Raw genomic sequence first — 22,017 nt, 5'->3', positions numbered from 1 at the left:
TGCCTGACAGGCCCTTCGACAACGTTTAAGCTGGCTGTTAAATCTGGCTGTTAAATCAAACAAAACATCTCATCCTCAACAGCACGTTTCGAGAACAGCTATAATGGGCGGGCGCAACCAAAATTTCAGTCAATCGGCAGCGTAAGGAGGAGCCACACACTACGCTCTGTTGGGCAAACAGCGTTGCCATATTTCAGCGTCAATCTGCATCATCTGTCCAATGACGCTGCTTGTCAGTTCATATGACTGAGGAGTATCCATATAGGAGATAGTTTGTAGATCAGTGATTGTGAGCAAAGGCCCATGCATACACTTCATGCGTTTGGACATGAGCAGTGTTGAACAGTGGTGGTTGAGCAGTTGGGCGGTGCACAGAAAAAATGACCTCCTTTGATTTCGGCGAAGGCATGGGATATTTGTGGTTACGTCCAGTGTAGGCAAAGTGTATATTTATTTGCATATGCTGTGTTATTTGTGTATAGTTAATCGGTTTCCACATTTGGGGTAGTAGTAGTAGCTTACATAATGGATCGCGTAAAGAGTTCCATGCAGCAAGTACCGAACCCAATTCCTAAAGTGCTCAGTCGTCGGACCGGTGGTGCGAATAGTTTGGAAGTTGAGAAGGAAAACTTTGAGCGCAGTCAGGTAAGTGGATTTCGACAATTGTCTCTTGTACTATGCTGATCAGATTGGTTTATCTATGAATACATACGAACAGACTTGGTGAGTATTGTCTCTCTCTCTGGTAGGCTACAAACAGCCCTGGGAACTCAGAACACAACTGAAACGCACCCAGGGTATTTTTAGAACCCTGTTTTACAGTCTTGGTTTCTGTAAATGAAACTATTATCGAAGGTAGTAAGCGTTACTTTTATTGCGTAATTTTGTTCAGTCCAGTGGTGTGAAACAATGCTTTGTTTACTATGGACGGCCAGACAGTTAGGCCTAACTAACTTTACGCGGTGACACGAATTTCCGATTAAATGTGATTTAGTGTAAAAGTTAGGCCTACCATTATCCATCCATTCATTTTGTATACGGTCCAGTTATGATGTTATGTTTTGAGTGGACTAGTTAATTTCACAATGGCTTTATGTCATATAATGACAATGGCCTCAAGTGGGTTTTAGACGTTGGGTAGCCCATGTTCCTCACTGCTGACTGACTGGACTCATGCTTATATGAAATGTTTCATTATTCACAAAATTGGTAATTTCTCAGGGTTCACAAGTTTGTAGTTTCTGAGAGGACCTACATCCCACTTGCCATGGGTTAACACTGCTTTTGGGATTTTCTCAGTTCACCCTTGAGACAAGCCAAAATAAATATTATATATATTTATTATTATTTGTATTTATTTATTATTATTGACCTTTTGACTCATACGCCTAGTGTGTTACAGACTTTCATGACTTTCAAGATTTCCCAGGTCCTGGGAATCTTTTGATGATAATAGATATTCAGCATTACAAAGACTTCTGGCTGTCAGATCTTGGCCTGTCCCTTATTATATGGATTTGCTTACTAGCCTATTATATATATATATATATATATATATATATATATTTAGCATTCCAAATTCAATATGCATAGTCCACTTTTTAATCTTGCAGTGAATCGGCTTGGAAGGGGATCTCATAGACGTTATTATTATATATATATATATAAGAAGTTCAAATGGTTTGTGTAGTGGGAGGTATAACATTAAAGCTTATAACCTCGGGACATGGCTTTTGGAAAGTGCATTCCACAAGAAGCGGAAGTGTGTGAGAGTTAGAGGAGATTGTTGATGGGAGACCTATAATCAACCTTGTTCCTGCCAGTCCTGAAGATTCAAGAATCAGGGAAAGTCTGGGTGTGTGTATGGTGGTGGTGGTAGTGGTGGGGTGGCGGCGCCTGGCGGCTTAGCCAGGACTCATGTCAGTAACGCCTATTGTTGCCTCATCAGATGTGGGAGAATGGCAGATCTCATGTTATCAACACAAAGAATTTAGCCGTGATGTCTAGGGCTAATTGTATGGTGATTGTACATGCTTGCATTCCCCCTTACCTCCCCCCACCCACCCACTTCATTCTTCCCTGGGCTGGGGAGCTAGAGCGCTGAAAAGTAGGTCACATGAATCAAGCAGCAGCAAACTGCATTGCTGGTGTGGTGTTGTTAGCTGCAGTTAGCAGAGTTCGTCCACCTTTGTTTTCTCAGGCTTTTCTTTCCTGTTTACTGATAAAAACAAGCTGTAAATTTCATGTGAGGTAATGGGGTGGATTTTGCTTAACTGGTGTACATATCCCAACCCCCTCCCACCTCCCTTCCAAAAATTGCATAAACACGCTCTTCAGCCCCCCCCCCCCCCCCCCTTCAACACCCCCCCCCCCCCCCCCCCGTTCACAACTAGGACAGGGACATGGATTATAGCGGCTGGTGTTATGAGACGCATGCGCACTAACCTTCTGTCGGGCCTGGTCACTGGGTCACACACACTGGCTGGAAGATCTGTGACACTCTGGAATCCACAGTGCACTCGGCACATATTTAGCTTTCTGCTTTTGACATTTCTCTTCCCCCCCCCCTTTTTTTGTGCCGTAATAGATTTGAGATGACTGTGGCCATGTGTTTTGGAGGAAGATTGGTATCTCGAGATGTTTTAGTTGAAACTGCCAAATTGTTTACAGACAGAGAGGATATTGCATGTAAGAAAAATGCATATATTCATTCACTTGTTCACCAAGTCACTGAATGCAGTGGACCATAATTTGAAATGAGCTTGTATTTATGGAAACCTTCCTGACAGCAATTAAAGCCAAAAGCTTTAACAATGTGCTGATGCTTTGCTGATTCACTCGGCAGATATAAAAGCACTAAGTGAAAAGAGTAGAGTCATTAAATTGGATTATACTCAGTCAAAATGGATTGGTAACTGAATGACCATGCAGAGCAAAGTAGAAACTATTAGCACGACTGCATTTATAATTCTGATAAACACGGGTGTGCATCTGAATGCTGGCACCTTGTTACTTCACACAGAATCATACAAGTTACCCGTTTCCTTTTCTCTTTCTTTAATTACAGGTTAATGCTTACACACATGGAGATATAGCACTTAGCATTTTCCGCTTATTTAACCCCATATTTCCCCAAACCCACCACACTAATGTACAAGGTTAAAAAGAAAGAGTCACTGTGCATTGTGTTGTTCCGAATTCATTACTTAATTTCTGAGATTCTCAGAATACACATGTAGGCAACAGTGCAAAATACACATACCTCTGTAGTGTTGTATGCACACATATACAGTTAAGGTTAGGGTCTACAAGCATTGTCTAAGGTGCAGTATCTTTCTTGAACTTTATTATCACCTGCTTGTTTAGTTTGAGACATGGCCTAGCCAAATGAGTTCCATGCTGTTTTTTTAGCCATACTGCCGGCTGCTCTAATAGAGCTTTTCCTCTTGTTCCGTTCCTGGAATGCATTGCAGGGATAAAATGGTTCCTCTGTGGTTTGAAATGTAGTGCATTGCAAATGAAAGGGTGTTCACATCAATGCTCTGTAATGACAAGAGAATGGTAGCACTTGTGGCAATATAGTGCGTGCTGAGACTCTGCTTTTGAATCTGGAATGAATTTGCTAGGCTGAAGTGGCACAAAACTGAACACTTCCACTAATCTGGAAATCATAATTCATCAGATTCATAAACACTTGATGTAGGCTATCAATTATTTTATGGACAAGGACTGTGATTGCTAGATTATGATGAGAATAGTGTTTGTTGACTGGCTGTTTGAGAGTTGAGACTTGTGAATGGGAGAGCACTTGGTAATAGCTCTCCAGAGCACACAACTGATAAATACAACAGACCTGGAGGGGCCATATTAAATTCATCACTGACCTCTTCTGCCTTTGACAGCTATCCTAGCTCCTGTTGCAGGGCGAGCAGAGTCAGAAAACATACAGCCTGTAGCCAACACTCGTGTCTGCATTGTAATGTTAGTGCATGAGGCAGGAATTGTAAATGAGTTTAATTAGCTCTTATTGGAATTTCCCTGAGGAAAGTAAATTGGAAAATCACAGCCAGATACCATATGACCACAATCTTTGTACTGCTAATTTCATCCTTCAGTGCATATGACTATTGTTGTGCAAAGGGAGGACGGATAGCTACCAAGCAGACAGGACAGTGCCAGTTCTAGATAGCTAGATTCCTTCATGGTTTTCCCCCAAATGTGACCACAAAGATGCATGTACAAGAGACACATATAGGCCTATGTATACAAGTTTTCTTGAATTAGTGAATATATAGGCCTACAGTCAGAGACTTCCTAATGAGGAGACACGGCACTCAAAAATTCCTCCATAGAAATGCATGGGGCTAACGGCAATATGGCTGTTGTCTACACATACTGTATCTCGCCCCTTCCTCGGCAAAACGTCGACATGTGAATACATTGAGCCAATCATGTGGTGTGAGGTGAATACATTGAGCCAATCATATGGTGTGTTGTAAAGACATCGTGCCAATCATGTGTTTTGAACTCGCCGCTGAAGCAAGATTGGTGTCCTGAAGTCTTGCGCACGCGCATTTCTGCCAAATAGGATGCCCGATGAGTGCCCAAAAAGCGTTGCAATATGGCCGCAGAGTGGAGGGACTTGCCTAAAAGGACTTTGCTACAGTGTCCTGAGTATGTAGTTTTCTGGCACAAATGGGATATAGCATCCACCCTTAAATCTAAGTCTATGGAATTGAGTATGCATATTTCATGCATGGTCTCATAAAAGAATGTACACACAACCACATATGATGATGACTGCTCTAAGTTAGGAAATAGGCAGGCATGACAGTCACAACTGCGAATGACCCTATTTGAAGGCACTAATTCAGTTATTTTTGGTATAGCATAAAACACTGTATTTCAGGGCCACGAGTTATGTCATTTACCGTATTCATCTTGTATTTGCAGAGCATTTTTGGCCATGTGTGCTTTTGGACATTAGGCTACAAAATAAACTGTATGGGCCGCCTTATTGGTTCCTTGTTAGTCATAATTTTGTGTGCCCTAGACTGTGTTACGCTACATGCTCCTTATTAGCAGGTAATAATTGTCAGACCTATGAGCTGAATTTGAGATATAGATGTGGTAAAATCTGAGCACTACGAACTGCATCCTATTAGGCTGCAGGGGATTCATTTGTTATGGCATTTTATTAGGTGTAATCTGGCTGTCCTCAGAGCTGTGTCAGTGGAGCCCCTGACAGCACCATATGACACTGGAACTAAAAAGCAGTTCATGTGTATCATTATTATGTTATGAAAATTGATTCAATATTTATTTGCCAGTGATAAGTGATAGTTGTTATAATGCCATTGTGTTTTATTGAGAGCTGCCCATCCAAGCCCGTAATTTGAATGTGTGATGCAAAGCAACCATAAGAGTGGCAAATTACAGAATGCGCAAACTAAATCTAACACTAAAAGTGTGAAACATTCTTATTCTTGCATTAATATAAGATATACACACACTGTGAAGAACTAACACAAAGAGCTCCATCTCTTTTGGTTAGAGGCCACTGACAACTATTCATGCAGGTAGCTTTTAACAATGGAATATTGTCCTCCTAACTTGAATAGTGAGGCATACGATATAATCATGATCATGGTACCCAGACAAAATTCTGTAAAATTGAACAAATAAAACCACATTCTCTCTCTCTCTCTCTCTCTCTCTCGCTCTCTCTCTCTCTCTCGCTCTCGCTCTCTCTGCCTCACTCTCTCTGTGTGCTATCTTTCTCCCTGTGCTCGGTTGGTGATCTTGTGCTCTGTCAGTAGAGGAATGTTGGGGAGGAGCCTGTTCTGTGTCCCTCTGGCACTACAGGGCTCAACAAGGCAGTCCATGGCATATTCTCAGCCCCTCTTATCTGTCTCTCTTCCCTCTCTCCTTCATTCCTCCCTCCCTCTATCCCTCTGTCCACCCACCCTTGACCCTTTCTGTCCATGTGCCTTTTGACACGCTTGGTCTAATCAGGGTCTTAGTGCAACTTCCCTCTCTTGACCTTCCCTGCCGCCGTCTCCTGCTTCTCTCTGTGATGTTCTTGCTGCCGCTATAATCTCTCTTTGTTCCCTTTGCTATAATTCTATCAAATCTTCAGATGGTCAGATGGGACGCACACTGAGATGGAGAGATGGAAGGCATAGAAATGCCTGACGGGGCAAAGAGTAGCAGCCCTCTCTCACCCATGGTGCCCCCAGTCTGGCCTTGGATTAAAAATATCATGCCAGGGTGAGTGGGGTGTTAACTCACAGCCATGCCCAGGTCACTGGTATTGATGGGAACCTCCATTAGGCTGCTAATGGCACCGTGGACCGGGCCCACTAGTCTGGGTACCACTTCTGCCCATCATGTCAATGCTTCAATTTTCAGTGCTTTGATTTCCAAGTCTGGTTGGGCACTATAGAACAACCATGGATAAGCGATGCAGGATTGCATGCAAACAACAGCAAATACATGGTTGTGAAGGTGCACTGTGTTTAGCCATTGTTTCAGTTATGGTCATGTACTTAAGGGACTTTAACGTTGTAAACAATGTTAGGAAACGGAAGAGTGTGTGGCCAAGGGGGATGGGCCAAAACACATACTGCACTTTAATTTACGGAGTTGTGGGTGACACCACCCAACTGAGATCTTTGCCTGCTCATCATTCGAAAACCCCAGTCTTGCTATAATAAGTCCAGTGTGCCTGTTGGTTGGATGGATATAAAAACATTTTTGGTTTCCTTTATTTCCGTCTTATTTTAGCTGTTTACTGCATATCGTGTATAGAGCTGATTCTTAAAGCTTAACATTACATTTTTTTTACCTTTTGCAGTGGACTCTGGTAGTAAGACATGCTTAATACACAACTGATTGTTTGGCCAAAGCACTCTGAGGACATTTTTACTCCGTTTTATATTTTTTTTTTACTTTTTTTGTTACTGACACAGAGCGTGCTGTTCAGTCCAGTTCTTCCAGTGACTGTAGTCTGGAATCCCTAAACTGAGATGATCTCATGTAGTAGTCATATGTTTTGCTAGTCAGTGAAGGGCAATGTGGTTTGGCATACCAGTCAGTTTCTAGGTTTAAGTAGCAGATACAGTAACACCATAAGAAGACTAATTTGGCCACATTGTTTCAGAAGCTGTTTTTTTTCCTTGTTTCCAGGCAAATGACATGTCACCAGACTCCAATGATGGTGATCTCAGTGGTTAACACATATTTAAAAGACCTCTTGTAAACAAATTTCTATGTTGTGTGCCCAAGGCCATAATCTGTACTTTGACCTCAGCGTTGGCAGAAAATGTCAGGTTGATGAACTTGTATTGTGACAAAGTGTAGCAGACATTCAACGTGTGTGTACGGCTATTTGGTCTCTGGCTGCTAGGCCATTGCTGAACTGCATGTCCGAACAGTGTGTGTGTGTGAGTGTGTGCGAGACCCATGCGTCTATGATGCTGTCCCACTGTGCGCACGTCGTACCAGGAAGTGAAGCGACTCTGTCAGTACTCAGACAGTATGCATTGTTTGGAAAGACGCCCTTTGTGATCAATGAAACCCACTGTATATTTTTTTCTGTTCACGTCATGGTTAAACTCGGTTTAATAGGTGTGTTGTAAATATCATAATGACACAGACAGATGTGGAGTTGTCTGGATTAACAGTAGGCCTTGGATATGCTTTAAAGAAAATTGTTGACACAGCCAGTGTGGAGCTTTAGTGAATTGAGCAATTAACATCACTCTGATATACTACCTGATTCTTTCACATTGTTGAGTCTTCACAGTCATTTATTTACAGAGGCATAGCCAACCTCTGAAATTAAATATGCATGTGGAATTCCGTCAGGCCGTTTAGATTACAGGAGGAAATTAATGACCAGTGAAAACAAACCAGTAGAGGGCACCGTTTAGCTAAACACACTATCATGACTGTTTTTCATAACGCTATTACTTTGCGCAGAGCGGATAGCCTATTCATGTGTGTCCTTACATGGAAAAAGGATGTAGGTCTATGTTAATGTTTTCATTTTTTATTTGTTACCAGCTGATTGGGATACAACCCATCATATTAGCCTAAGCCTTTAATGAAGAAAAAACATGAAGGAAAATAAAGCAGGATTCCTCTCGGTCAAATTTATAAAAAATTGTGATGCAAAAACCACCGAAAGTTACTTCTTGAAAGATTAAGCAACTAGTACAGATTACAATCTTGCGCAAGCGCCTTTCATCCTCTCTATATAGCTTAGGTCAGTGTCAGTGAGATGTTTTTATGAAGTCAGCCAATCACGACAAGGTGGTTCTGAAGTTATGTTATGCTGCAGATGCTTTGGACGTCGCCCCAGCAATACGTGTGAATGAGACTGGCCGATGTGTTTGCTAATGATGTCGGGACAGTCTTGAATTCTCTTACCGCTATTTTTTCATTCCTTGAGAAGGGGCCCGTGAGAGGCAATTTTGTCATCTCCGCATCATGCCAGTGGCTCTATTTTGCCATCACTGATGCATACAAGTTAGACTATTTTCTTTTGAATAAGGAAACCACGAAAACAATTGTGATCACACCGATCACAGAGAAGACTGCAGTCGTCTTTTTAGACCGGAGAATCTCTACTAGACAGATCTTTTCCGCGTCTAGCCAGTCAGATGATGTGATGGTCTACCGCTAATCAAGTCTTTATGGCGGTGAGAACAAGGGGAAGCCGAGCGCCCACGGAAGGAAGGAATAGGAGACTATTCGATACCAAATCGGGACACATGTTGAGCTAACGGACCACTCCACCTCCCTCTCCCTCCCTTGGCGGATCTTGCCTTTTCTTTTCCTTGTTTTTAATTCCTGTTGAAGAGGCCAGCGGCTCCATTCGTCTTAGCTGAAGTCGTCTTCCTGTCGGATTACTAAACTATGGATCTCAGTAAAATGGTAGGGAAAAAGGTGGTGTTTGTGAATCACTGGCTCTCTCAATATGTGTTCAAAAAAGAAGCTTTTAGAACGAAACGGTGCAACAGACATGCCTGTTTTGGGGGTTGGGGAGCAAAGTGTTTTTGGAGAGGGGTACGATAGCAGGGTACATGCTTCCAGGATTCCTTCTATTTCTCTGTAGCTTCTGGATCGGCTGCAGGTTTGGCTACAACATCTGTAGTGGTCATAATGTAACTGTTGCCAGCGTGAAATGTTGAGCTCCAGATTTAGTGGAATGTGTATAGACTGAGAGTTACATTGTTGCTGGGAAATTAGCAAGCTAGTGTTAAACGTATTTTCATTGTGCTTTCCACGTTGTGAGCATCGCGCATCCTCTGAAACTGTAGTAGGGTGTTCGCACTTAGCCTATATTGAAACCTATACAATAAGCTTGTGTTTTCTCAATTTATGTTCTGTTACTTTCTTGAAGTGGAAGTTGAAGCTTATCAATGAAAAACGTATAGGGCTACGTAGAAAAGGTGTGAAACATTGCTTAACCAACAATAACAGTTGTAACTGATGTTCGGGGAGTTCGTCAGATGTGATCCTGATGAAGGCTAGACTGCTGTAGGCTAGACTATAATTATAACGGGGACTTGATTGTTCTAAACTAGACTGATGTTGAACTGTTAAGCTGTGGAAATGTTAGTGTTTGAAACATTTGATTAGATGATAATGGGAGTTGTATAACACTCTTGGCTGCAGTTTCTCCAAATTACACAAAAACTAATGTTTGTTATTTGTTATTTGGAGGTCTTTGTTGATTTAAGAATGCCACTGCATGAAATATTTCTCGTAGGTCAGCCTTGTTTTCATTGGTATCAAGGCCGAATAGCATGCCTTCCTCTCTTCCATGACTTGGATTTTTGCAGCAGTTGCTACATCTGATACACACTTTTATACTTGGATTCTTGGTGTTTCTTTCTGAATGTAGTGAGAGAAAGGATATGCCTAGACCAGCTGTTAAGCAAGTTTGTTAGATCCTGGGGAGAATACAATTCACTCACTACAGCAGTGAGTCTTCTGAAGACCTGGCCTGAGGCTTTACACCCCCTTCCTCTTAGGTTATCTTGTCTGTCTCTGGATCAAAACGGCTATAGTTGGCGTGGAGGCAGGTGCACACTAGGCCAGTGCTGGCAGAAGAAAACCCTGCTGTTTCCTTGGTGCACTTAGAATGTTATTATAGTAATTCTCAGAGTGTAGTTAGGATATTATTACAGGACATGTATGGTTTATCCTATTACACTTTGAGATTGAGAATCTGATGTCCTGTGGTCAGATTCTCTATTTACTCGACTTGGATGCTGTTAGCTATGAAGGGTGCACCTACAGACTTCTTATGATGTCAAACACATCCATTAAGCTATACTTATCACCCGGAGAGAAGAAATACTCTTTTGCGTGCATGACTATTGCCTATAGTGGCAACCGGGTGATAAGCGATAACATGGACAGTTAGCTTGTTTACAGTTGATTCCATTGTTGCGAAGCATGCTTCCAGGCCACACATTAAAATGGGTCTTCCCAGGTGTGTGAGACCCAGGAATTATTCAGAAGGAGCCTAGAGATAGAAATATTTCTCGATCCTTCCTGTACTACTCACTGACCGATTCTACCTCAACTGCACAATCCTTTACTGTTCAGTCAATACATTTATGATTTTTCTTTTTGAAAAGCAAGTTATTACTGAGTTATTATTGTGCAGCACATACAATAGAGTACCGAAACCATGACGTCATGACGTCACACTCTTTGGTACTCTATTCAGAATGTTTTAGCGCAATATTTGGATAGATACCCAGCTTTTGAGCAGTTCTGAAATACTTTAAAGTGTATAATTCAGTATGTTTTAAAGAATATTTGGATTGAAACCCTGTTTTTGTGCAATGCTGTAATGGTTTATGAAATGTGTAGTGGTGTAGAGGTTTATTTCACTTTTGGTACTGTGTTGTGCTGCTCCACAGGATCGTATCATGATTGTGTTACATGCTGCTTTTCCAGCCGTATTGTTGTCTTTCTAGGTATTTTTTATAACTTGGCAGCTTCTTTTCAAGAAGTTCCTCATTAAACAAAGATGATTGTCTCATAAGAAAGGCCTCTTTATAGTAAGCCTGACTATAAACCTTCCTTGAGGCACCATGATTTCATTATATTGTCATTATATTGTTTTGGTTCAGTGGGCTGTCCCCTAAACCTATATCTCCGTTTTATGACATTGGTTTTGTTTCTCTTTATCTGCTAGATGTCCTTTCAGTTGTCAATTGCACTGAGGTAACTGCTAGCCCTGATGTGTGAATGAAGCAGCTGGATAACAGTTGCTCGCATCGTTTGCAGTGTGTGACACTGTGTGTGTTGTGTGAGATCAGTCGAGGCTAGGCGACCTGTCCAGCGTAGGTTGCCCATTTTGTCTTTCCGTTCTATTCTGTGCCCTGGCGGTCGGTGTCGTAAGGAGGTGTGGAGTGAATGTTCCATGAGAGCGGATGTTTGAGTCAGAGGCGAGTAAAAGAACAGAATGGTCTTTAAATAGGGGGAGAGTGGCTGCACAGTGGCTGCATTATAGAGAGGTGACCTTTAAAGAAATGGGTGGAGTGGAAGGTGGGGGGGGGGGGAAGCATGGCCCGAACTGGGCTTTAAGAGTTGTAAGAGGAGCGGAAAGAAAGCATCAGTGTTTATGTGGCTATTAGTGAAGGCCTCGGGCCAGGGCGCACCCTTGTAAATGGAGGTGTGTATATAAATGTAACACACTAGTGTAGTTGGATTGCGAGAATCGCAAGGAAACATGTAGGTGTTTTACAAGTACTAACAGGGTTTTTAATCTGGCTCGTTCATGGACCTGTACAGGCCAGACTGTCTTAGAATGTGCCATGCTTATTGCTTGTGTGTCACGGTGGCATTGATTGACCTTATAGGGCAATCAAAGAGACCTTCTGGGAAAGGGAGTCCTTCAGAGGGCACTAGTTTGAGTCTGGGCTGTTGTTTGGGTTGGCCATGTTTGTGAAAAAGTGTTCAAAAGTGATGGGGGCAGTGCCAGGCATTTTTCGTCCAACAGGAAATGGGCAGGAACGGGCTATGCCAAGACAGGAAGCCAGCTTAAGATGTCCCCCCACCACCACCACCACCACCCTCATCTCTCTCTCTCCCCTCCTTTCATCCCCCACCGGCCAGCACCCAGGAGCAGGCTCCAGTCCCACTGGCTCTGTCTTCTGTCCAACACGTCAGCACAGCACACACAGACAGACGTAGACTTGGCCATGCAAGGCAGCTAAAGAGGTGGCATTACATCACTTTGGATGGGGACGAAGTGTCTCATTTCCCTCAATCTGAGTGACTTCATGGTCCACTCCCATGTCTCACTTCCTCTTCTCTGCCATACCACATATGGGTCTACACACAACCAAGAACTTTCCCCTCTGCCTCAGTTTCAGGCCTAGCTTCAGCAATTGGCTGTGTTGTCGACTCACTCGAACTGGGCAAGACTGCCTAGTCTGACTGATTTCCATGGAATCTCACAGCACTCCTACACACAATCACTCCAGGATACGCTCTCTCCCTAACCTAAAATTAGCTGGCCGACATGCTCTGAGTTTCTATATAGAGAAGAGAGGAATCTGGATTCCTAGCAATAAGCTACTAATGTCTTTTAAATATCACTGCAAGTAGGTCTCGGAGGATTCACCTATATTAATATCAGCACTGATGTCCCAGTATGTGTACTGAGCAAACTTTCCGAGCCTCCTTTTTTTAAGGAGGGCCGGCTCTGATGTATTAGGGCAGCACTCAAACAGGCCTGGTCTCATGTTCAAAAGTGTCTCAGGAGTGCTTATCTGTTATGTGATCAGGCTTCTCTTGTCTCTCTGTCTCTCTCTCGCTGGAGGGAGAGAGCTCCCAGCCAGAGATGGTTTATGATAATGGGCCCTGACCTACAGCGGGCGAGGCCATTTTCTCCTACTGCCTCTCGCCTCCCTGCCTCCCCGCCGGCCTCCTCTTCAGGCCCTGTGGGTCACCCGAGGACAGCTGCTGTTGGACTCCGTGAGAACAGTTCCACTGCTTCCCGGTGACATTTGTTTAATTGATTTTCCTTCGTCCAATTTGTCTTTCTACTACTTTGGCAACTAAATTGCGACGGGGCCTTTTTATCCACAGATGCTTCAAGACAGTCTTTCGCTCTGGTTTGTGGCTCTAAACCCATTGCTGAACAGAGTTATCAAAGAAGGCCCTATGCTGTTGTCGTCATTATGGTCATTAAATGGTTATGACCCATTACCAGTATGGGGGTAACAGAAAGGGCTTAAGTAAACTAACTTTGCCTTTCATGTTCCCATAACACTTTCAAAGTTAATTTCACAATTACTTTCTCAAGGGAATAAAGAACAGCTGAACCATGAATGGCTGCTGAATCATTTATAAAGCAATCGCCTCGTATCACTTGAAAGACGGGCCAAGAACAGGGGCCTTGTTTGGCGGTCAGTGCTGTGCGGTGACAATGTTGATTCACACGGCGTCTGTCGCTCTCCGGCGCAGGGACAGACAGGGCCGCTTGGAGCGAACACACGGACATGGAGGCTACTTGGTATGCAGGCGACACAGGGGGCTGGGAGCCCAGCAAACACAAGCTGGACTCAGAGGGATTCATTCCATGAGCCCACAGACACAGAGCAGTTTGGGCTTTGGTATAAATAACACAGCAAAGAGTCTGCTTTTCCTTCGCTGCTCTTGTCACATGGTCTCTCTCTCTCTCTCCTTTTTTCTCACGGATGTCTTGATGTGTTTCCCCCCTCATTTTTGAATAGCTCCGGGCCTAATGAGGAAGCTCATAGTTTCGCTTCAAGGACGGTCCGCACTGGTCAGGGAGATAGTTGGGGCGTGGGTGCCAGCGAGCCGCTCCTGCGGATGCCAAGAAGCCGGGGCAGCTGGCTCTCTCATTCACACAGATGACAAAGTCTCAGTGTGGACAAATTAGGCCATGCTTGTGTGGGAACCACTTGCACTGGGGCTGGTGATGGTCCAGTAGTCTCTCTCCTTTTTCCTCATTCGTGCGAGTACTTGGAAGATAACCCATTTGCTATCCGTTTTCCCGGTAGAATATTTTCTAGCCACAAGAATTTGCCCACCAAGTAGTATCCACACAGGTTACATTGGTGAAATTCAATACTGTTGTTTTTCTTCTTTTATTCTTTGTTGATTGATGGCAAATCCTGAGAACTGTCGATCCAGTGCTAAGAACTTTGAAGATGAGGAATTTACTGGATTCTTAGAAGCTCCACTCTAATGCAGCTCTGCCTACAGTTAGTCGGTTAGTTTAAAAGCCACTCGCTCACTCAAGCCTTGCAGGCCCGGACGCTAGATCTTCCTCGCTTCCCTTTGAGCGCACAGCTGTGACTTAATGAGACACTTATCCCTCAAATCCATCATGTAGACACAAAGCCTCTCCTTGTCACCTTTGAGCTGCGCGTGTGCCACGGGCCCCAGGCCCAGTGTTGCCGTGGGGAGAGTGAGGAGCGAGGGGCCAGTCAGCATCACCGAGTCATTTGCAGTCGGGCCATTGAAGCTGCCTTTACTGTATCCGACACAATGATTTTGCTTTCTTTTACGGGAAGTTTGACTTTCTGTGGTCGGGTGGTATCAGGAAATATGCAAGACCTGCTATGAGTCAGCATCAAAGGAAATAGCCCAGTCTGTGTGTGTGGTTTTTTTTTTTTATTATTTTGTTGAGAATATTAACTGAATTCAAGAGATTTTTTTTAGAGCTTTTCAAAAATTTTGAATAACCTTGAGATGTGCAGTAACTGGTTGGGACTCTGAATTAGCCACCATGCCTCGAAAAATAATAATGCCTTACTGCAATATTACATCTCACTTTAATATGAACGGGCAAGGGGATGGTGGAGGTAGCTGTGACCCTGTGCAAAGGTTTCCTGGGAAGACTGTCTGGCACCTCTCTCTATGGCACCTGATCTATCAGCGGATTGAAACAGTGTTTTTGTGGTAGCAACAGATGGCTGATAGGGCTGGTATGTGGCTCTGTTTGTTCAGCCACGGGAGTGTGCTTGTGTGTTCATGTGTAAGGGTGCATATACATGCATTAGGGGAGGGGGCATATAAAACATTTATAATGAGTTTCTTAGTTACTTTACTTGGGATTAAATGATTGGAATTGGTTGTCTTTTCCTCATGCAAAATGTTTCATGTACTAAAAATGGTAATTAAAGGTGTATGAAAGGCTAACTGCCTTATGTTTATGCTTAAAGGTGCTAGATAAGTGATATTACGCGGTTTCTAAGCTAAAACATTTTTTGTTGCATACAGCTAACATCACCTCACCATTCGCTTGCTGCCTGTGCACCGAATACACTGTAAAAAACGCGGTCTCCATGGACAGCCTAGGCCCCAAAAACGGCCACAAAACAACTTGGGCCAACCTTGCCCATAAAACACAACAAATTGTTCCAGCAAATCACCGACGAGATGCATGTTTGGGAGAGTTTCAATTGCACGGGCGAGAGGGGGAGGGAGTAGCGATCTAGCTCTCTGTTTTGTGAAGAAGTGACCTTAAGCATTAAAGTTGCAGTTAGGGATTGTGCAAGTCGTGTTTGTTTCTGTTTCTGTTTATATTTATATTTACATTTAATAGCAGATGCTTTTGTGCAAAAAAACTTACATTATATTTTAACCAAGGTTAAGAGACCTCTCCCAGAGAAATTCCACGAAGGGTTTCATTTTTGTTTGGGGATAGGCTGCCCCCACTTTGTTTTTTTTCCAGTTTTTGGAGCCTGGGTTACCCATAGAGACCAGGCTTTTTTACAGTGTAATCAGCTAGCGGTTGTGAGGAGATGATTGCTGAATGTAACAAAATGTTATGGGCTTGAAATCACGTAAAATCCCTGACTGCACCTTTAAGGAAGTGTCATATAAATGTGAAGTTGTCTTTAGAAATACTTTTTTTTCCCTGTTTCCTTAAAACAGTAACCAAGTTCCTATTTGTATATTTGGGTTCTTGTCTATATTTACTGTTTCTGAATTTTATAATGGCAATTTCCTCTCTGTTTAAACATGCAGGCAGTAAGCATCAACAAGGCCATCAACACACAAGAGGTCGCCGTCAAAGAGAAACATGCCAGGAATATCCTTTTTTTACACATTCGTTCTTTCTGTCTGTGTGTGTGTTTTGTGTGTGTCTGTGTGTGTGTGTTGGGTACAGACAGTGCTGAGAGTGTTTTAGTTTCCATGTGAAGGAGGGCTGAATTGAACTCGTTAGCTGAAGCATGCTGGTGCGACGGCGTTTAACAGGAGCTCTTTTGTCTGACGAGGGCACAGCGCCTTCAGTGCATCACACACTTAAGACAAACCAGACGCCACTAGTCTCTTTCTTTTTTTCTTATGTTGATCTGGTTTACAGCTTGTCAGCTTGTCTCTAAACTGATTTACGAGGGACAATATCAGTCGGCTATACTGCACTCAGTAGTGTACACAGTCGAGGTTGCCTCAGACCTGCAGTTTAGCTTATCTGAAGGTTAGCTTCTCTGAAGGTTAGCTTCTCTCCCTCCTGTGTGGTCTCTCCTTGACTACCGCCTCCTCACCATGCATCTTGGGGACCCACCATGAGAAGGGCGCTCACACCTTCTGGGCTGCCGTCAACCGGCTGCCCCTGTCCAGCAACGCCGTGCTCTGCTGGAAATTCTGCCACGTCTTCCACAAGCTGCTGAGGGACGGCCACCCCAACGTGAGTATCCCCCTAACGGCCTGCTCCTTACACCTGGCCCACCAGGTGATTGGTCACTGTAAAAAGATGAAGGTGGTAGATTGGTCTGTTTTGTTTTCTAACTGTATTGTATATTTACTGTTCCATGATTTCTTTGAAAGATAGATTTATGTTCTTAATTGGCCTCACCTGGTAAAATAAAGGAGAGATAAAAAATAAATAACTGAATAAAAAAAAAACTGTCTATGTTTGCTCTCTGCTCCTGGCAGGTCATAAAGGACAGCATGAGGAACAAGGCGGACCTTACTGACATGAGCAGAATGTGGGTAAGGAACAGGAAATCTTTCTGCTGCTCTTGTGGGTCACACGTAGCAGGCTGACGAACCAGCAACACACACACACACACACACACACACACACACACACACACTCACACAATTCCCAGCGAAACCAGCTCATCATTCACATTAGTCACTGGTTAACCAGTTACCATACCTCAGGCCACCTTAATGTGTGACATTGCAAAGTGCCACTGACTAAATCTGGGTTTACTCGCAATGAGGGCTGCATTAAGATGAATCCTGTGAGCCCTCAAAGGTGTCCTGTCATCCAGCCAGGCCTGTGCCTGTGTCAGCCTGTCTGTCTGCAGGCTCCCCTCCATTTACGCACTGCCCCCTCTCTATGCGTGGAGGCCTGGGACAGTTGACTGACAGCTGGTGTGAGGGCTTCAGAAGTGTGTGTGACGACGTTGTGGTTTGACAATGCGCAGTTAGGCTGAGTTACCCTGAACTTTTTTCCTAACCTGGCTGTCACCGTGTGTGGCGCTGCATGACTCATAACACATGTCTTTTCGGAGGCTGTTCAGCTTGGCTGATGGCCTGTTCAAGTCAAGTAATCATGGCTGGGACGATTAAGGCATCAATCAAATGGGTGCAGCCTGCAGCTCAGGGACAGTTTTTCTATCAGTCGGATGTTGTAGTGAGAGGAACTTGAAATTATTGATTGTGTGCTTGCTGGCTCCTATTGCAGTTATCGACTTTGTTTACTTTTGTTGTCGAGAATACTCTTTTGGTTGCTGTTTGCAAAAGTGTTGTTCATTTTTTTTGACTTGCAGTGGAGTGTGCGTTGTGGCCTGGTTGTATTTAAGAGAGTTGGCAACCTTGTATGAGCTAACAGGAAGGATTGAATAGATGGAACTTTGCTGACCGGTGGCTTTTTGCAACGGTTGCTGTCACAGTCATATCCCCACTCTGTGCTGATAGGCTAGTAAAGGCCTGAACTCAGGAGAAATTGCATCCTGTTACCAGGACCCTGCCCTTCCTTTTGTGACATCACCATCAGCAGTAGGGCTACAGGAAGAGGAAGTGGGCAGCAGATGAACTGTTGACACTTTCGGTTCTCACTGCGCTCATTGAGCTGAAACGCATAGATCTATAATTAGCTGATGTTTAATAAATTGCCCCCAGTGGAAACGCATCCATCATATACGTGTACCAAATTTATGCAGTGTGCTCATGGAATATATGACGCACTCTTCATCCAGGTCTAGTATTTTCCTATATGAAGCATAGGCCACTGTAACAGATAAAGGACTATTTGTTAGAACAGAACCACTAAGCTATGTCGTTCAAATATATGAGAGAATTATTGGTGTGACCACTCGGTCATGAATTGTTTGGTATGTTCCTAGTCTTGACTTCCTGCCACCTTCAGGCCTTATCTCCTGTTCTTTTGCGAGCTATTGTGACCATGAGTTTCAGTGAAGTTATCTTGTTTTTGAACACCTTGTGGTATGATGGTGTTATCCATTTGGGTCGGTATGTTCGTTACACAGAGTTTCTAATAACAGAGTTTATAAGAGTTTCTAATAACAGAGTTTAAAAGAGTTTATAAACACTGAGTCTGTTGAAGAGAAGCACACACTGTGAATTCCTTGTTTTATTTTGCTCACCTTGGGTCTGGACTGCCTTTAGCCCTATTTGGCCCTGCTTGCTTTCCGTAGACAGCAGGAGGGAGCCGAAATGCTATGTCTCCGAGTGAAAATCTCAGACGGAAGAATTTGGCTCATGAAGAGCTTTAGCTTCCAGGCTGCAACAGTACAGACACAAAACACACACACACACACACACACACACACACACACACACACACATCCTCACACATTATGTGCCAAGTGCAGTGGGGTTCTAGTGCTTAATGATCCCCTTCTGCCAACTTGCTTGGCTATCTCAGCATCTGCTTTCCCCTGAGCAGTTTGAAGGCTGCCACCTCCCTTTGATCTTCTCTCATTTTCTTTCCCCTCTCTCTCTCTCTCTCTCTCTCTCTCTCTCTCTCTCTCCCTGTCCCCTTTCGTTCTCCATTTCCACAGGGGCATTTGAGTGAAGGTTATGGAAAGCTGTGCAGCATCTACCTCAAACTGCTCATCACCAAAATGGAGTTCCACATCAAAGTGAGTGGACGAATGTGTGTGTTTGTGTATGTGTCTGTCTGTCTGTCTGTCTGTCTGCCCCCCTCCCTCCTCACCTCTGTAATCAGTCTCACCCTCCACCCCAGCTGTCTATCTCTCTTCTCTCCCTCCATCCATCTCTGTGGGAAAAAGTGTGTCAGTCGTCTCATTCCCGTGCACCTCACGAATCTCCAACCTGATGCAAATTTATCATCTCTGTCAGAACCCCCGTTTCCCTGGCAACCTTCAGATGTCAAACAGACAGCTCGACGAGGTGGGAGAAAACGACGTCAACAATTTGTGAGTGCTCTCCGTGGTTGCTTCCTGGAGTGAACACAGGGAAATCGTCTTAGGCTGACGAAATGAAATAGCCAATATCAAATATCCAATCGTGGACCAATTTAAGTATATGACACTGATAAGAATTGGCAGCATGATTTATTGCGTGTGTGTGTGTGTGTGTGTGTGTGTGTGTGTGTGCGTGTGCGTGTGCGTGTGTGTGTGTGTGTGGTCTCTTTGCTCATAGTTTTTATTGTTTGTTTCCATGGCAGTTTCCAGATGACTGTTGAGATGTTTGACTATCTGGAGTGTGAGCTGAACCTCTTCCTGGCAGGTAATCATCAAGGACATAGCTGCTGATGGATGACATGTTAACCTGAGTGCAAAAAAAAATCTTAAACTAGAATCAATGTGTTCCGCTTAAATGCCCTTATGTAGCACAAGCCACACAAGCTGTGTGTGTGTTTGTGTCTGTGTGTAGGTTTGCATATGTAAGGGTGTGTGCCTACTCCCCAGGCTGCAGGCTGAATATGAATGTGTTTTTGGCTGCCCGAATCACTGCTCCGTGGCAAAGGAAACCACACCTCTGTGGAGGGAGGGCAAGGTCTCCCAGGACTTTGCATCAGAGAGAGAGAGAGAGAGAGAGAGAGAGAGAGAGCTGGGGGTGGGGGAAAGTGAGAGTACACGAGTGAAAGTAAGGGAGTAAAGCATGGCCAGGAATATTTAAAGGAGAGCAGCAGAGAGGATCTATAGAATCAGATAAATGGGCTAGCGAACAGAGCGTGGCGGAGAGGATAGGGGTGCACAGGAGATCTGCAGAGATATGCAGAAGCAGGTTACGTAAAAGTACCAAATATGGTGCAGTACACCTCACCTACATGCAGCACAGTCCCAGATCAGGCCCAGATTAGCAGCGCAATCAGCTGCTGTCAGCAGCAGGGTCTGGTGCTGCGATGTTGAGGCAAAGGCAGCAGTGTGGAGCAGTTCCAACATGCATCATCAAACTGTGTCAAGGTCAACGTCGTTAAATTAGCATCTCCGATTTAGCGCCGGCCTCAGATTCCTGCTTGGTAATGCTGATGTGCCGAGCATTGAATGTCAATAGGGCTCTCTGGTCAGATGGCTGTGGTGAGGGAGGTCAGTGGCCCATGCCCGCTGCACTCACCCAGTTGAAGATCTCTCCCCTCTCACTCCTTAGACCAGACTGATCCAGGCCTAATGAGATTAGGGGGATCATGTCACCTGGGTTGACTCGCTTTGTGTCCAGATTTAGTGCCTCCTCTGTGTGTGGCCATGTGGGAGTGCCGTGTGTTTTCTCAGAGTGGTGATGAGGCCTGTCCTGTCGTCGGTTTTGGTTTGAGTGGCCATTTTTGTACGGGCAGTTATCTACGCATGAGCTGTTCTTGTTGTCCTATGTGTTGAGCAAAATGGAAACTTGTCTATCACTATAGTAACTGAGCTTGATTATTTATTGTGCGTGTGTGTGTGTGCGTGCGCGTGTGTGTGTGTGTGTGTGTGTGTGTGTGTGTGTGTGTACACGTGTGCGCACACACAGTCTTCAGCTCACTGGACATGTCCCGCTCCGTCTCGGTGACTGCGGCAGGTCAGTGTCGACTTGCTCCGTTGATCCAGGTGATCCTGGACTCCAGCCACCTCTACGACTACACCGTCAAGCTCCTCTTCAAGCTCCACTCCTGTGAGTCCCCCTGCTGTTCACACGCTGCACCTCCCTCACACACACACACACACACACACACACACACACACACACACACACACACACACACACACACACACACACACACACACTGATGGAGTACAGCCAGCTGGTGAACATCACAGAATCGACGCCAACAGTGTGTGATTAGGATTTATGTGGCCAGATGTAATAACCTAATAATCAAATGATAACTGTCAGACTGTTTATCATCACTCTTATCACCCGGAGAGAAGAAATACTCTTTTCTGATTGGCTGGCGGGTGGCCTTTAATTCTGAATAACAGGACACCGTTCCATATCAATGTTTATGAATGGTAACTATAACAACCATAGTAGGACGACGGTTGCAGCGCTCTAGAATCCTTTGGTTGCAGGCTTCCCAACAATGGAATCAACTGTAAACAAGCTAACTGTCCATGCTAAAGTTGTACAACAAGCTGAACTAGTGAGCTTCTTTTTAAACAGAACCGCGTGTTTACTGTGTTTACAGTGGCAACCGGGTGATAAGTGGGATAACAGCCTTCGAGGTGTGTCCAGTTATACGGAATTAATGGACTTGGGCGGAGGCAACTCGTCCTCGTCCATTAATTCCGTATAACAGGACACCTCGGCGGCCGTTATCCCTTACTTATTGCACAGCTGCTTATGAAAACAAAATAATATTTTCACATATATTATATTAAGTCAGGATCATTACTAATACAATATGACTAGGTTGTTACAGTTCTAATGTTGGATTTCTTGCTTCAGCATAGTCTATTTAACAAACACTGGCTGGTATGGTGATGTGATTTCACCGTTCACTTATCAAGAAAAACCAACTGAACATCAAACTTTGATCTCGAGCAACCAATCAAAATCTAGGGTTCCAGAGAACTGTGTAGTATCTAATGG

At 44.1% G+C, this 22,017-nt stretch overlaps 1 protein-coding gene across 1 annotated transcript in view; it reads left to right on the top strand.

Moving 5' to 3' along the window:
- Positions 1–211: 211 nt before the first annotated feature.
- hip1 (huntingtin interacting protein 1) overlaps positions 212–22,017 on the top strand; it is a 35,867-nt gene continuing 14,061 nt past the window's right edge. Inside the window, 8 exon segments of the mRNA XM_042063174.1 lie at positions 212–645; positions 16,036–16,099; positions 16,557–16,699; positions 16,948–17,004; positions 19,047–19,127; positions 19,348–19,424; positions 19,676–19,737; positions 20,959–21,099. Coding sequence (XP_041919108.1) covers positions 526–645; positions 16,036–16,099; positions 16,557–16,699; positions 16,948–17,004; positions 19,047–19,127; positions 19,348–19,424; positions 19,676–19,737; positions 20,959–21,099 — 745 coding nt within the window. The 5' untranslated portion in view covers positions 212–525.

The sequence above is a fragment of the Alosa sapidissima genome, chromosome 15 (genome assembly GCF_018492685.1).
Source record: "Alosa sapidissima isolate fAloSap1 chromosome 15, fAloSap1.pri, whole genome shotgun sequence".
Taxonomy (NCBI): domain Eukaryota; kingdom Metazoa; phylum Chordata; class Actinopteri; order Clupeiformes; family Clupeidae; genus Alosa; species Alosa sapidissima.
The sequence above is the reverse complement of the archived record's forward strand: the minus strand, read 5'-3'. Positions and strand labels throughout refer to the sequence as shown.